The 15,447-nt window shown below is 34.6% G+C and overlaps 2 protein-coding genes across 2 annotated transcripts; both read left to right on the top strand.

Annotated features, from left to right (window-relative positions):
- Window positions 1-2,807: 2,807 nt before the first annotated feature.
- On the top strand, window positions 2,808-7,620 carry LOC137621410 (uncharacterized). Its single transcript, XM_068351711.1, has 2 exons — window positions 2,808-6,902; window positions 7,395-7,620. The coding sequence occupies exon 1, from the start codon at window positions 3,340-3,342 to the stop codon at window positions 4,819-4,821; it is 1,482 nt and encodes a 493-aa protein (XP_068207812.1). The 5' UTR covers window positions 2,808-3,339; the 3' UTR covers window positions 4,822-6,902; window positions 7,395-7,620.
- On the top strand, window positions 5,012-6,235 carry LOC137621368 (uncharacterized). The gene has a single exon (XM_068351666.1). It carries the CDS (start codon window positions 5,012-5,014, stop codon window positions 6,233-6,235), a length of 1,224 nt encoding a protein of 407 aa, XP_068207767.1.
- Window positions 7,621-15,447: the final 7,827 nt, after the last annotated feature.

Here is a 15,447-nt window from a genome sequence, read left to right as displayed (position 1 = left end):
CCACATTTATACCCATAAAACGACTCTATGCTGTAGTCTAACACAAAATCTGACACCGAAAAATTTGGGGCATTATCTCTGACCCCGGCCCTTACTCGTTTCGGACCCCAAAAATAGGGTCCTTTTTCAATAAAAACTCATATATCTTCTATAATTTTAGCCGGAGAGCGAAAATATGCGATGACCACATTTATACCCATAAAACGACTCTATGCTGTAGTCTAACACAAAATCTGACACCGAAAAATTTGGGGCATTATCTCTGACCCCGGCCCTTACTCGTTTCGGACCCCAAAAATAGGGTCCTTTTTCAATAAAAACTCATATATCTTCTATAATTTTAGCCGGAGAGCGAAAATATGCGATGACCACATTTATACCCATAAAACGACTCTATGCTGTAGTCTAACACAAAATCTGACAACGAAAAATTTGGGGCATTATCTCTGACCCCGGCCCTTACTCGTTTCGGACCCCAAAAATAGGGTCCTTTTTCAATAAAAACTCATATATCTTCTATAATTTTAGCCGGAGAGCGAAAATATGCGATGACCACATTTATACCCATAAAACGACTCTATGCTGTAGTCTAACACAAAATCTGACACCAAAAAATTTCGGGCATTATCTCTGACCCCGGCCCTTACTCGTTTCGGACCCCAAAAATAGGGTCCTTTTTCAATAAAAACTCATATATCTTCTATAATTTTAGCCGGAGAGCGAAAATATGCGATGACCACATTTATACCCATAAAACGACTCTATGCTGTAGTCTAACACAAAATCTGACAACGAAAAATTTCGGGCATTATCTCTGACCCCGGCCCTTACTCGTTTCGGACCCCAAAAATAGGGTCCTTTTTCAATAAAAACACATATATCTCCTATAATTTTAGCCGGAGGGCGAAAATATGCGATGACCACATTTATACCCATAAAACGACTCTATGCTGTAGTCTAACACAAAATCTGACACCAAAAAATTTCGGGCATTATCTCTGACCCCGGCCCTTACTCGTTTCGGACCCCAAAAATAGGGTCCTTTTTCAATAAAAACTCATATATCTTCTATAATTTTAGCCGGAGAGCGAAAATATGCGATGACCACATTTATACCCATAAAACGACTCTATGCTGTAGTCTAACACAAAATCTGACACCGAAAAATTTCGGGCATTATCTCTGACCCCGGCCCTTACTCGTTTCGGACCCCAAAAATAGGGTCCTTTTTCAATAAAAACTCATATATCTTCTATAATTTTAGTCGGAGAGCGAAAATATGCGATGACCACATTTATACCCATAAAACGACTCTATGCTGTAGTCTAACACAAAATCTGACACCGAAAAATTTCGGGCATTATCTCTGACCCCGGCCCTTACTCGTTTCGGACCCCAAAAATAGGGTCCTTTTTCAATAAAAACTCATATATCTTCTATAATTCTAGCCGGAGAGCGAAAATATGCGATGACCACATTTATACCCATAAAACGACTCTATGCTGTAGTCTAACACAAAATCTGACACCGAAAAATTTCGGGCATTATCTCTGACCCCAGCCCTTACTCGTTTCGGACCCCAAAAATAGGGTCCTTTTTCAATAAAAACTCATATATCTCCTATAATTTTAGCCGGAGGGCGAAAATATGCGATGACCACATTTATACCCATAAAACGACTCTATGCTGTAGTCTAACACAAAATCTGACACCGAAAAATTTCGGGCATTATCTGTGACCCCGGCCCTTACTCGTTTCGGACCCCAAAAATAGGGTCCTTTTTCAATAAAAACTCATATATCTCCTATAATTTTAGCCGGAGGGCGAAAATATGCGATGACCACATTTATACCCATAAAACGACTCTATGCTGTAGTCTAACACAAAATCTGACACCGAAAAATTTCGGGCATTATCTCTGACCCCGGCCCTTACTCGTTTCGGACCCCAAAAATAGGGCCCTTTTTCAATAAAAACTCATATATCTCCTATAATTTTAGCCGGAGGGCGAAAATATGCGATGACCACATTTATACCCATAAAACGACTCTATGCTGTAGTCTAACACAAAATCAACACAAAATCTGACACCGAAAAATTTCGGGCATTATCTCTGACCCCGGCCCTTCTGCAGATTTGTATAAGAAATTAGCTAGAAATTTTAATAAGTGGTTAGACCGTCAACCCTTTAAATATAAAACTTTGTTGATTAACGGTTCGTCAAAACTCGATGACCCTAGCTATTTTAAAGCTGACGGCATTCATTTAAATAGAGGGGGTTTAGACTGTCTGTTTCAGTGGATTTATAATTGTTTATCAGACATTGTAAAAGCAAATTCCTAAGTAAACATGGCGTCTGAATTAAAGTTGTTGATAAATTCCCGAAAATATATTCGCAAGTTAGTTACTGAATGTTATAATAAAAGAACTAATTATTCTCAGTTAACTGAATTGGAAAAGAATAAGATTAAGTCAGAGTTACAAGATCATTTAGAATCGCTTAAGAAGTATAATAGTGAAATTCAAAGGCTCAAATGGTCTGAAGAGGAGGATGAAACATGGCTAAATGCCGAACTTGATTCCTGTGAAAGTTATGTTGTTAAAATTCGGGAATGTACTGCTGAGCTTACACGAAATGTTTCCCCTTCTAATGTTAGTGTTGATACTGCCCGAAGTTTGTTGAAGAGTCCCACCAGGGGTTCCATACACAATATTTTATCAATGGCAAGGTAAAAAACAAATAAAGTGAGGTAAATGAAGCAAGAAGTTTTTTTAAAGTCCAATTATATTAATTTAATTAATGTTTTTATAAAAATTACTGGTTGAGACAACCGAGACGATTAATTGCTGTCCTGCCTCCCTCAAGTTAGTAACTTACTTCACCGGAATGAAGCCCTAAAAGAACAGGAAAGGGTTGGAATAATAGAAAGGATTCCTAATCTTGACCAGTTTGTACATGAACACCCAGAACACTCTTTTTTGCCTCATATGGGTGTGTTCAAATTGAATCGTGAAACTACCAAATGTAGAGTTGTGTTTCTATCAAACTTGTGTGAAAGAAACTCAACCAAGGGTCAGACAATAAGTCATAACCAGGCCATACATGCAGGTCCATGCCTAAATCAGAAACTTTCTTCATCATTATTACATTTAAGGTTTGATAAATTGTTAGTATGCTTTGATCTATGTAAGGCCTTTAACCAGATTGCATTAAGTGATGTTGATGCTAATAGACTTTGATTTTTATGGTATAAAAATGTTGAGAAGGGAGATTTTACCATTGTTGCATATCGGAATGTTAGGTTGAGCTTCGGCTTAAGATGTTCCCCAACTTTGTTGATGCTCGGTCTTTACAAGATTTTGATTTTAGATGCTGAGCATGATGAAAACCAGTTGAAGGAGTTGAAAAGGTGCATTTATTCTTTGTCTTATATGGACAATTGTGCTTTTAGTGCAAATGAAATTGAAAATCTGCACTGGGCATATTCTGTGGTAGGATCTATATTTTCTCCTTATGGTTTTGATTTACAACAGTTTGTTACTAATGACAGGTCCCTACAGGGAGAAATAGATTCCTGCACAGGTTCTGAAACGGGAGAGGTTGTTAAACTTCTTGGTATGCAGTGGAATCGAACACTTGATTGTCTGTTAGCAAATAAATTTCAGTTGAATGGTAAGGCTAAAACTAAGAGGGAAATTTTAAGTACCATTGCCTCTCACTTTGATCTTTTTGGTATTACTGGTCCCATCCTAAATCGAAGCAGATTATTTCTTCGTGGTCTTCAGTGTGATAGAAATTTAGGATGGGACGATCAATTATCACCAGAGTTGCGTAAAGAATGGCATAATATTGCTAATCAGGCCAATTCTGCTCCTGATATTGCTATTGATAGATTTGTTGGACGTAGGGATGGAAAATTTCATTTGGCTGCTTGCTGTGATAGCTCTAAATTACTTTATGGTGTTGTTGTGTACATCATTGATATTGATTCTATGTCGTCAAGTTTAGTGATGGCAAAAAATCGTATGATAAATAGGCAGTTGGAAAGTAAAAGCATTCCATCTTTGGAGATGCAGGGAGTAGCCTTTGCAACGGAAGTGGTTTTAGATTTGTATAACGAATTAGCTGGACCATTATGCATCAATCCTTTAAATGTTGTTGCCCTTCATGTGTTTTCAGATAGTCAGGTAGCGCTCTCTTGGTTGAATTCGTCTACTAATAAATTGTCAAAAATGCAGAAACGATCAGTTTTTGTGATGAATCGAATTCAGCATGTAGAGAACTTGTGTGCAAAACACCCCGTCCATTTTGCCTTTGTTGGAGGGAATGAAAATCCTGCAGATGCCATAACTCGTTGCCTTTCATATCGTAAGTTGATGCAAACCAATTTCTATTCTGGTCCTGAATGTCTTAAGGAAAAAGGAACCTTCCTATGTAGTGAAAATGGTAATTTATCATTTATGGTTCCAAATCCTTATGCAGAGTGCAAGCTGGATAATAGTATAGAAATAGAGGAGTCTGTGTGTACCAGTTCCAATGTTGTGGCCATGTCAGATAATTTTGAATATTTTCTTAAATTTGAAGAATTTTCCAGTTTTGATTTACTTGTATCTATTTATGAGAAAGTTATTCTTTTCGTAGAGAAGTTAAAGGGTCGTTTGAAAGCTAAGGACTCCAATAAATTTGCTCACTTAGAATTAAAGAGCAATAGTATACATGAAAGAGCTTGCAAGTTAGTTATACTACAGGATCAACGGGCACATTTCCCTGAGGTTTTTACATATTTCAGCTGTTCTATTCAAAGAAAAAGACATGCCTAACATAGTAGGTCAGCTTAATGTTTACGTTGACAACGATGGTTTGCCTAGAGTACGTAGCAAGTGTGACAAACTCATTCGGAGACATGGTTTTCCTTTGTTGCTGGCTAAAAATAGCCATCTAACTTCCCTGATTGTGCATAACCTGCACAAAAAGCTCAACCATACGGGATGTTACTCTGTTTTGTCAGAAATGAGAAAGCGGTTTTACGTACCGTCATATTTTTCAGTGGTTAAGAGAAACCTTAGAGAATGTGTTTTTTGTCGTAGGTTTAAGTCGAGAACCATCAGTATTAATCAATCTCCCTACAGGAAATGGAGAGTGTCACCACCTAATGTCCCCTTTAGATATTTATTTATGGATTTCATTGGCCCATTGAGCGTTAAACAACAGGGTAAGAAAGGAAAAATCTATCTACTATGTATCACTTGTATGTGGAGTAGAGCAGTTAATTTGATTATTTGTTTAGATCTTTCTGTTAAAGAATTTCTTAGAGCCTTTCAGATTCATTGTTTCCAGTTTGGAATCCCGGAATATTGTATTAGTGACCTAGGCTCCCAATTAGTCTCTGCCTCTAATATAATTATTGACTACATCAAAGATCATGAGACTCGGTCATATTTTGAACGCAATGGGGTCCAATCTTTAAAGTTTGACCAATTTGTCAAGGGTCATAGTCAGTTAGGTTCGATGGTGGAAGTATGTGTTAAACTGGTTAAAAGATTGATCTATGGAGCTATTGGTAAGAATGATTTTGAGTTCCTAATTCAACAAGTCATTCATTTAGTCAATCGTAGGCCAATAGCATTTAAAGAAGCCTTAAGGGATCAGATTGGCGATGAGATTCCAGAACCTATCACCCCAGAAAATTTGATTCATGGGTACGATCTGATATCGGTTAATATAATTCCCGAATTGCATGAGGGGAGAGACCCTGACTGGATTCCTGAAAATTATTCTCAATCAAAGTTTAAGCAAGATTGCAATCAATTGCAAAAGGTGAGAAACAATTTAGTTAAACTATATCAGGAAGAATTTATTGCTAATCTAATACATCAGGCTGTAGATGTCCCTGATAGATACAAGCCAGTCACTCATAATAAGATCTCACCTGGAGATATTGTACTGCTTAAGGAAAATTTCACTAAGCCAAATGACTACCCGATGGGCGTTGTAAAAGAGATTTTTACAAATACTTTGGGTGAGGTTACTGGTGCCACTATCCTTAAAGGGAAAACCCAAGAACTTGTGAAGAGACATTCGTCAGTCATTATCCCACTTCTCACCCGGAAAGATGAAATTCCGAATAATTCTAAGGTTGATGTACAGGAGTCTCGAGTACCCAAGGATACTAGAGTTAAACGCCAGGCTGCTATTGACAGCTCGGAGCGGACTAGAAAAATCTTGGAAGCCTGAAATGATTTATGTTTCGGGTTAATAAGAGAATCTTTACTTGTAAATAGTTATTATATAGAGTATTTGGTTGGGCATTTAACTGTCAATAATGTCATGTTATATTTAAATTTTAATATACCTTAGTATATTGAATGTATTAAATATTTTTTGTAATTTAATGTTTTCAACTTTTCTTGTTTTGGGGATCCTATTTATCTTGAATTTCTGTATTCAATTTATTTAGTTTATATAAATAAATTGAATCCCCTCCCCCCAGTGTAGAAAATAATTTATCGTAAACCAAAATTGGAGAAGTTGAAAGTGATTTCTTTTGTTGAATATAATAAATATCAAACCTCTTAAATATTATTCGTAATATTATTTTTGTCATGTTCAAGTGTAGAGCGGGGCTGACTTTAGTTCCTCTAAACAATCTTGTTATTAGTGATCTGTCGCCTAGTATTGTTTTTAAGGTGAACTGCTTGTTTACGCTGTTGTCCGAGAGCTGGAAGTTTTTGTCAAGGCGATCGGAGTTTCCAAGTCAGTTCTCAGACAAATTCCTTCTTGTATGGTGGACGTTTTTATAACTCTCGGTCATGGAAGGATAAACCCCTAGTGATACCGACACTATGCCACTTTGGGGGGTAGCAGGAGCAACAGTAATTCAGTGAACGGCAGGAGTATTGAGGTGAGTCAGCCTTTTCCCATCTGAACATGAGTTGATTTGATACCCTAGCCATAAGGATTTAATACATTTGATTAAATTAGTTCCCTTCTCAAGACCTTGTTAAAAATAACCCTTCTCAAGACCTTGTTAAAAATAAATCTCGGGATCAAAAGAAATTACTATTTTTCCAATTTTGTTTTCGGTTTTCTTTTTTATAGCGTTAAAAGTTATGTTTTTTACAGTGGATTACCACTTTTATTGAAAATTCATTAATTGTTATTCGTGGATTACCACATTAGGCTATTAGCCATTAAGTTTCGTTTTTGGTGGATTACCACAGTTTATGAACAATATGTTTGTGTTTTTAAAATTACAAAATCGAATTTATCGAAGGTAATTTTAGTCAACGGATTCCCGTTTTGAGTTTTGTTTTTGTTAATACGGATTCCCGTAAGTAATTTAGTTTCCCTTTTACCTGACCAGTTTTACAGGGAGTGTTTTTTTGTTTTTCAGATCCTGAGAGACATGATAGTCATTGGTAGGGGCTTGCTTCATACGGTTGTTTTCCGGTGAAGTAAGTTACTAACTTGAGGGAGGCAGGACAGCAATTAATCGTCTCGGTTGTCTCAACCAGTAATTTTTATCAAAAATATTAATCCAATTAATATAACTGGACTTTGAAAAACTTCTTGCTTCATTTACCTCATTTTATTTGTTTTTTACCTTGCCATTGATAAAATATTGTGTAATTGGCATATATATATATATATATATATATATATATATATATATATATATATATATATATATATATATATATATATATATATATATATAACTCACAGGGAAACGTGATGCTAAAATGAAAATTGCCGTGAATTACTGACTAATGTAGTTTCGTCTTACTACATACATACATACTGCTTACATACATACATATATACATGTATACATACATACATACATGATAACCAATTAAAATCACTACGAATTAAATAAATGACATAAACTACAACTGACATGACTGCAAAGGGTAATTGCAGTAAAATTCCTTAGACCTATGTTTGCAAACTTCCTTTGCTGGTAGATGCAAAATGCAATTCAAACAAATACTGCTGATTTTGAAAGTATAATAACAGTGTCAATTAATTTAGTAGCATATTGCAAGCACAGTAAGCAGTTGACATGAAATACGAGGTGAAATTCATTGGGTACTTAAACAAATTAGATGCTATGGGTTGTGGCTTCGTGAGCTTACGAAAAATGTTTACCAAAAATTTTCAGAATTATACAGAATTTGTCTTTTTAATGAAACGTACATTTTTATGAGCATTATGTATATAAATAAACATTTCCTAACGAAATAAGGGATAACTGTTCCTATATATGTAGTTATACTAATAGGCCTATCCTAGAGAACTGAAATGAACTTACATAACCTTATATGAATAGAATGGTTTTAACAGAAGCTACATTCCTATCCCTAGGCCTACTGAACTTAAGCACTGAAATTTCCGTATTTTATCTTAAATACATAGAATGTTTTCGTATACAAGTACAAAATCTAAGCATTGCTTTGTATACATAAAAACATAGGCCTATTCCAAGTAAAAATATGACTTGTGGTAGTACATTAGTCAATTTGTAAAGGTGAAAATATATGCTTGTCTTATACATTCTTAAGTGTTTAGAGTATCATACACAGTATTCCATGTTAATTGACAAATATACATTGCCCGAGGATTTAGAAAACAAAGTCCATAGTTACTTCTTGGAAACCTCAATATCCTAAGTTTTATATTTTATCATTTTACATTTATTTATTTTTTATAAAAATACATATACACACATACATATAATTTACAGCGCAGAATTACATAATTTTGTTTATTTAGTTATGCTGTATTTATCATGCTGTATTTATCATAGTTTTTTTATATTAGCAGTCAAAAACTATCGTATTTTAAAATAAATTGAAATATCTTACGTTTTATATTTAATCATTTTACTTTGATTTAATCTTTATAAACAATACATATACACACATACATATAATTTACAGCGCAGAATTACATAATTTTGTTTATTTAGTTATGCTGTATTTATCATAGTTTTTTTTATATTAGCAGTATAGGCGATCGTAGATGTGACGTAACAATGATGCCAAAGTTCTACTTTTTAGTTTAGTTTTCTAATAAAATATGCCTCCAGTCGTTGACTAGTAGTATATATATATAAGATGTAGCCCTTAATATATCTTTTATTTGTTTCATTTATCTATGATTCAAATTTCCCTCGTAGCTAATAAGAAAACTAAACTGAAAAGTAGAATGTTTTTCATCATGACGTCACAGCTGTTGATGATGAAAAAAAATGATGTATACAATACAGCATAGATAAATGAAACGAATAAAAGATATAATAAGGGCTACATCTTATATATATATATATATATATATATATATATATATATATATATATATATATATATATATATATATATATATACTAGTCAACGACTGGAGGCATATTTTATTAGAAAACTAAACTAAAAAGTAGAACTTTGGCATCATTGTTACTGATTTAGTTTGAGTTCGTACGGGTGTGGACGTGTGTTTCAGTGCTCTGTATCGAATCTGGCTTTAAACGGAATCATTGTGTATTTCGTTGTTTGTACTATGAAAAATCTCTTTGTGAGTGTTTGCTAGTATTGATATTAGTGAAATATAGTGCTAAAAATCAGTGGTTTCCTTGTATGTGAGGTCTGTAGTGAAAGGCCTGACCCAGCATTTTTGCGTTGGGGTGGGGCTACTTGAAAAGTTCATTGAAAAATGATTCAATATGTCTTTCCTTAGAAAACGAAAAGGAAGACGTAATCCCGTGAATGATCTCTGTCTATTTATGACTGAAATTGACGAGGTACTCACAGGAAGGGAGGAAAGTATAATGGCAGCAGCTTATGAAGAATGTGATGACGGAGGCAATCGTGGCATGTGTGGGCACTGTGAGTCCTATGTCGATGATGGGATGCAATGCGATCAATGCCGAAGATGGTACCATGATGAAGTAGCTTGCTCTAATTTAAAAGATGGTTCAAGTACTCTTTTAAAAAGCAGGAACATCATTTATAAATGTCCAAAATGTGTTGAGTCTGCATGTGTTGATGACATAACGAAACTAAGCATCATCATAGAAGAGATGAAGGTAAATGTACAACAACAGATGTCTGGTTTTATGGATATGATAACTGCTCAATACATGGATATGCGTCAAGAAATTGTCGAGCTGAAAGAGAAACTTATGGAATACGAAAAAGAGAATGTGACCAAGACTACATATGCAAGTAAGTTGAAATCAAGAAACACTTTGGTTATGAAATCTACGGAGGAAAATAAGAAGGCTTCAGATATCAAGAAAACTATCATGAAGAAGATAACCACGAATGTCGAACAGGTCAAAACCTCTAAACAAGGCCACTTGGTAGTTAATTTTGCGGATAAAACTGGGTTAGAAAAGGCTAAAAATGACTTAGAAGAGGTCAAGAATGACATTACGGTAGAAGTAGATAAAAAGGATCTACTTAAACCGAAGATCAAGGTCTGCAATATTGATGAAAATGAAGATGATATAATTGCCAGTATAATGGAGAAGAATGAATGGTTGAATGATATATGTGAAAATGAAGAAGACTTTAAATTGATCAGGAAGTTTAAATCAAGACAAAGCGGTAAATTACACGTCATTATAAAGTGTAGTCCAACTATCAGGAAAGTCTTCCGTAAAAGAGATGATAGAGTATATACCACGCTTGGAGGATGCTGTAAAATCTATGATTCCTACAATGTATTTCAGTGTTATAAATGCCAAGAATTTGGTCATACTGCTGAAAATTGTAGCAAGACTCAGGTATGTGCCAAGTGTAGCCAGGATCATCGAACCACGGATTGTAATGTAAATACGTTAAAGTGTCATAACTGCACAATGAGGAATTACAATGATACGAATCATAGGACATATGATGATAACTGTAAAGTATACAAGGAGGAGCTTACCAGGATAAAAAATAGAACCGATCATGGAGTCTAGCCCATTGGTTAAGTGTGGTCTGATAAATATTCAATCGGTGGGGAATAAAACCTTAGAGATTAGAAATCTTATAAACGAAATGGAATTAGATTTATGCTTATTAACGGAAACTCGGTTGCAGGGAAATATTAGTGATAACTCAAAGATTCAGGAGATGACGCCGTGTACTCATGATTTCTATCACGTACCAAGAAAGAACAAAACTGGAGGAGGAGTGGGTGTCTTTGTGTCGAAAACTTTCTCTAGGGTTTCTATCATGAATGAAATGGTATTTGAAACGTTTGAATATATCTGTTTAAAACTGACAAGAAACAATAAGGTATTGAATATAATATCATTATATAGACCACCAGCGAGTAATATGACTAAATTCATTGAAGAATTTAGTATTCTTGTGGGTGTGGTGGACGATATTAAAAATACATTAATTGGTGGAGACTTCAACTGTTGGGTAGATGATGAAAATGATAATAAGGCTAAAGAACTCAAGGAAGTATTTGAGATGTTTAATTTAATAAACAGTGTTTTGGTATCAACGTCAGTAGGTGGTCATACACTCGACTTGGTCATATGTGGAAAAGACTCAGACCTAATAAAAAACCTTGAAGTGGAACCAGACTTTGAGATCTCAAAAACACATAAACTCATCACCTTTAATGTTAATATAAATTGCACCAGAGTATTGAAAAAATGGATCACATATAGGGAACGGGAAAATTTTGATGCTGAGAATTTTATTGAAGCTAGTGTAGCGCAAATGTCTTGTGTGAACACACAATGTGAACATATGGTAGACATAGAATGTGTTGGGTGCTATACCAAGAAATACAACGACAATTTTGGAAAAATGTACGATACCATGTGTCCCATAAAGAACAAACAAATAGTGGTACGCGAAAATTTTAGATGGTATAATAGTGAACTATTAAAGGCAAAAAGACACAGACGTAAGATGGAAGGTAGATGGAAAAGAGCCAAATCCTTACAAGCCAGAAATCTATATAATAAGGCCAGAAATGACTATAACATCCTGTTAGAAAAAACAAAAAGAAAATTCTACAACGGCGAATGTAAAAAAACTAATAACATGAAGGACTTTCATAAAAACCTTGATGATTTGATGGGATTAAAGAAAAAATATGTCTTGCCTGACAATGTTTGTGCAGAGAGTTTTGCTATATTCTTTAGTGAAAAAATTGATAAAATCTATAGAGGCTTCCCCCAAAATCACTTGGAGGGACAGTCAGCTATGCCAGTGAAGGAGGGGAAAGAAGTTAATAAAATTTAGGGAGATAAATATGTGCGACTTGTTAAAGGTTATGAGAGAGATGAAGAATACATATTGTGGAAACGACCCTTTCCCAAACAGTTCAATAAGTGAAGCTCCAAACAAACAAGTCGTATATAATATTTACCTGAACATAATTAACCTAAGTATATCGCAATCCTGTTTTCCTAGCTGTGAAAAAACTGCGTTGATCAAACCAATTTACAAAGGGAAAGGTGATGTAAACGAGCTAAATTCATATAGGCCCATTTTAAATTTATCCTACATGTCAAAGCTTATTGAAAAAGTCATAAGTGAGCAATTGTGGGCGCATATTGACGAGTTAGAGGTATTCCCGGAAAATCAATCGGCCTACAGAGCTAATCATTCTACAGAAACTACTTTGTGCTCAATAATGAATGATATGATAGGTCTTCTTGATGGGGGAAAGTGTGGAATTTTAATTATGTTAGATCTTAGTGCTGCTTTTGACACTGTTGTGCACGAATACTTACTTGACGACTTGAAGTCTATTGGAGTGACTCAGGAAGCACTGAAATTTTTGCGAAGTTACTTAGTGAACAGGAAGACTCTTGTAGAAGTTTCTGGAAACCGATCCAATGAGAGAATACTTATGAAGGGTGTACCACAGGGTAGTGTCCTGGGCCCTATCTTGTTTAACATATATACTATCGAGCTATCACACATCTTGAAAAAACAAAAAGTGGGTTTTAAACTATATGCAGATGATACTCAGTTTTACCTCTCAATTTCAACAACACAAGATACAGGGAAGAAAATTGATGAGATAATGACTGAAATAAAAACATGGATGCAGAGGAAAAAGCTCAAATTAAATGATGATAAAACAGAATGTATGTTTTTCGGCACAAGGGTGGCTTTGAAGAATTACCAGTTAATTCAAAGTATAAAAATTGGTGATGCTGATGTTGGGATTGTGCCTGTTGTGAAAAATTTGGGTGTACTGATAGACTGTAATTTGTCAATGAAGGACCAAATTGTGAACACAGTGAAAGTGTGTAACTATCACCTGAGAAACATAGCATTTATTAGAAAATATTTAACAGAGGGCAGTACAAAAATTTTAGTGGTGAGTCATGTAATATCAAGGCTTGATTATTGCAATTCTCTGTACTACAAATTGCCCAATACACTACTAAGGAAGCTTCAAAATGTGCAAAACCGGGCGGCTAGACTGATAAAAGGCATTAAATTTCGGGAGAGAATAACTCCTGCACTGATCGATCTACATTGGTTACCTGTTAAGGCTAGGATTGAATTTAAAATTTGCTTGTTGACTCACAAAGCACTTACAGGTGATAAGCCTAAATATCTTCGTGATTGCTTGATCCCCTACCCTGAAGCTACCAGCGCCACTGTAAGAGTTAGACATGCAGATGACCCACATAGACTATTCGAAATTAGTGTGAATCATGCAATAGGAGGAAGAACGTTCAGTTATGCTGCACCGAGACTCTTTAACGACCTTCCACTCGATGTCAAGAATAGCACAAATGTGGCTGCCTTCAAGAAAAACCTGAAGACTTATCTTTTTAGAAAGTGTTATAATAGTGACCTGAAAACTATTAAGCCTGAATACAAATGCTAGCGAAATAACTGATAACGATACAGAGCAAAATATTAACTGGAAAGGAATTATTTTTTCATACACCAAGGCCCGCCTGAACAGACCTTTAGTGTTTGATGGAGGGCGAGAAATAAACCTCTAAAAAAAAAAAAAAAAAAAAAAAAGCCAGGCCGACGATTCCGTTCATCCAAGTCAACCTAGATTTAATTTTCTTAAAGTAATGACGTATAATCATTAATTTAACTTTTACTGATAAATTCCTAGCTGTATCAAAATTTTAGGTGTTAAGGGATGCCTTCCTTTAAAAAAGAATTTATAGTTTATTATTGCATTTTTCCGTACATAAGAGTATAAGCAGTCACAGTATTGATTTTCGTATTTTCATTTATTAAGGAGAAGCTGTCCAAACATATCATAGAAATATATAAGTAGGAGTAAATTATATATTTTCATAGTTATTAGCATATAAAACTAGGCAAAATACTCCTAAAGGAGGTAAAATAAATTACATAGTCTCCCATAAATTCTTTTTCTTTAAGGAAAGTTTGAATATCGTTTTCTTTAACTCTTATGATAGACTAAAGTAAATAGTTCCAGCATTGGTATGGCTGCGTTCATAGAGTAGAGTTTATGAAGGAAAAACAATTGTCTTGGATGTTTTATATTTTTATACATAGTAAATGATGAATTACCCTCATGATTATATCGTATTCGAACAATTTATTTCATATATTTATTATAGATACTGAATTATCTTATTAAATAAGTGTTTTGAAATGGTGTTTCTAGTCCAATCAGAGCTCCACTTTTGAAAAAACGTAAAGATTTTAACCAATGAACGAAGCCATGGTATGCTGGAGGCCTCTGATTGGTTTGAGCAATTTTCCCGCCTGGAGCGTGAAAATTTCAGTCCAATTACGGACACACTACAAGAAGGTTGGATTTGAACAGTGCTAGTGTATCGAGATAATTTCAGGTAAAAATAGTGATTTAATGAGGTTTTTTTTTTTTTTTTAACTTTTCGTTAAGACGATCATCGAGTAATCATTATTTTTTTCGTAAAGGTGTTATTTCGCAGAAAAATTATGTATATTGGTTTCGAAAAGGGATATAATTTCGAAACAGGAACGGCCATAAGTATTTTCCGGTGCTGACAATATTTACCGTTTATTAATAAACTGACGCTTTTTTCAGTTTATTTTAATTCCCACATACGGTGAAATTATCTAAGATGAACGCCATAATCACTGTTATTATATTAATTTGGGTACGTTGATAATTCTTGACGGTTTTTAAACAAGCAATTAGCCTTTTATTGCCAGTCTTACGCTAAATATATTGAAGATATTCAAGTCTAGAATATTTATTCATCCATACAGGTGATGCTATTTAAGGATCGTATAATGGATAGTTTAGCGAGTTTAATTTCGTTGCGATGGTTGTTTTGATAAATGTACGTTTGTATCTCTGCCTGTGTGTATGTAATTTGTGTTTGTGATTTGCTTAAAACTAAAACTATTTGACCGAATCTTAGGAAATTTGGTGGGATGATTGGTCCCAATCGAAGAACAATTTGATTAGATTTTGGGAGTGATTGGGTCAAA

The sequence above is a fragment of the Palaemon carinicauda genome, chromosome 28 (assembly GCF_036898095.1).
Source record: "Palaemon carinicauda isolate YSFRI2023 chromosome 28, ASM3689809v2, whole genome shotgun sequence".
NCBI lineage: Eukaryota > Metazoa > Arthropoda > Malacostraca > Decapoda > Palaemonidae > Palaemon > Palaemon carinicauda.
Note: the sequence above shows the minus strand (reverse complement) of the source record. Positions and strands in the feature narration are given on the sequence as shown.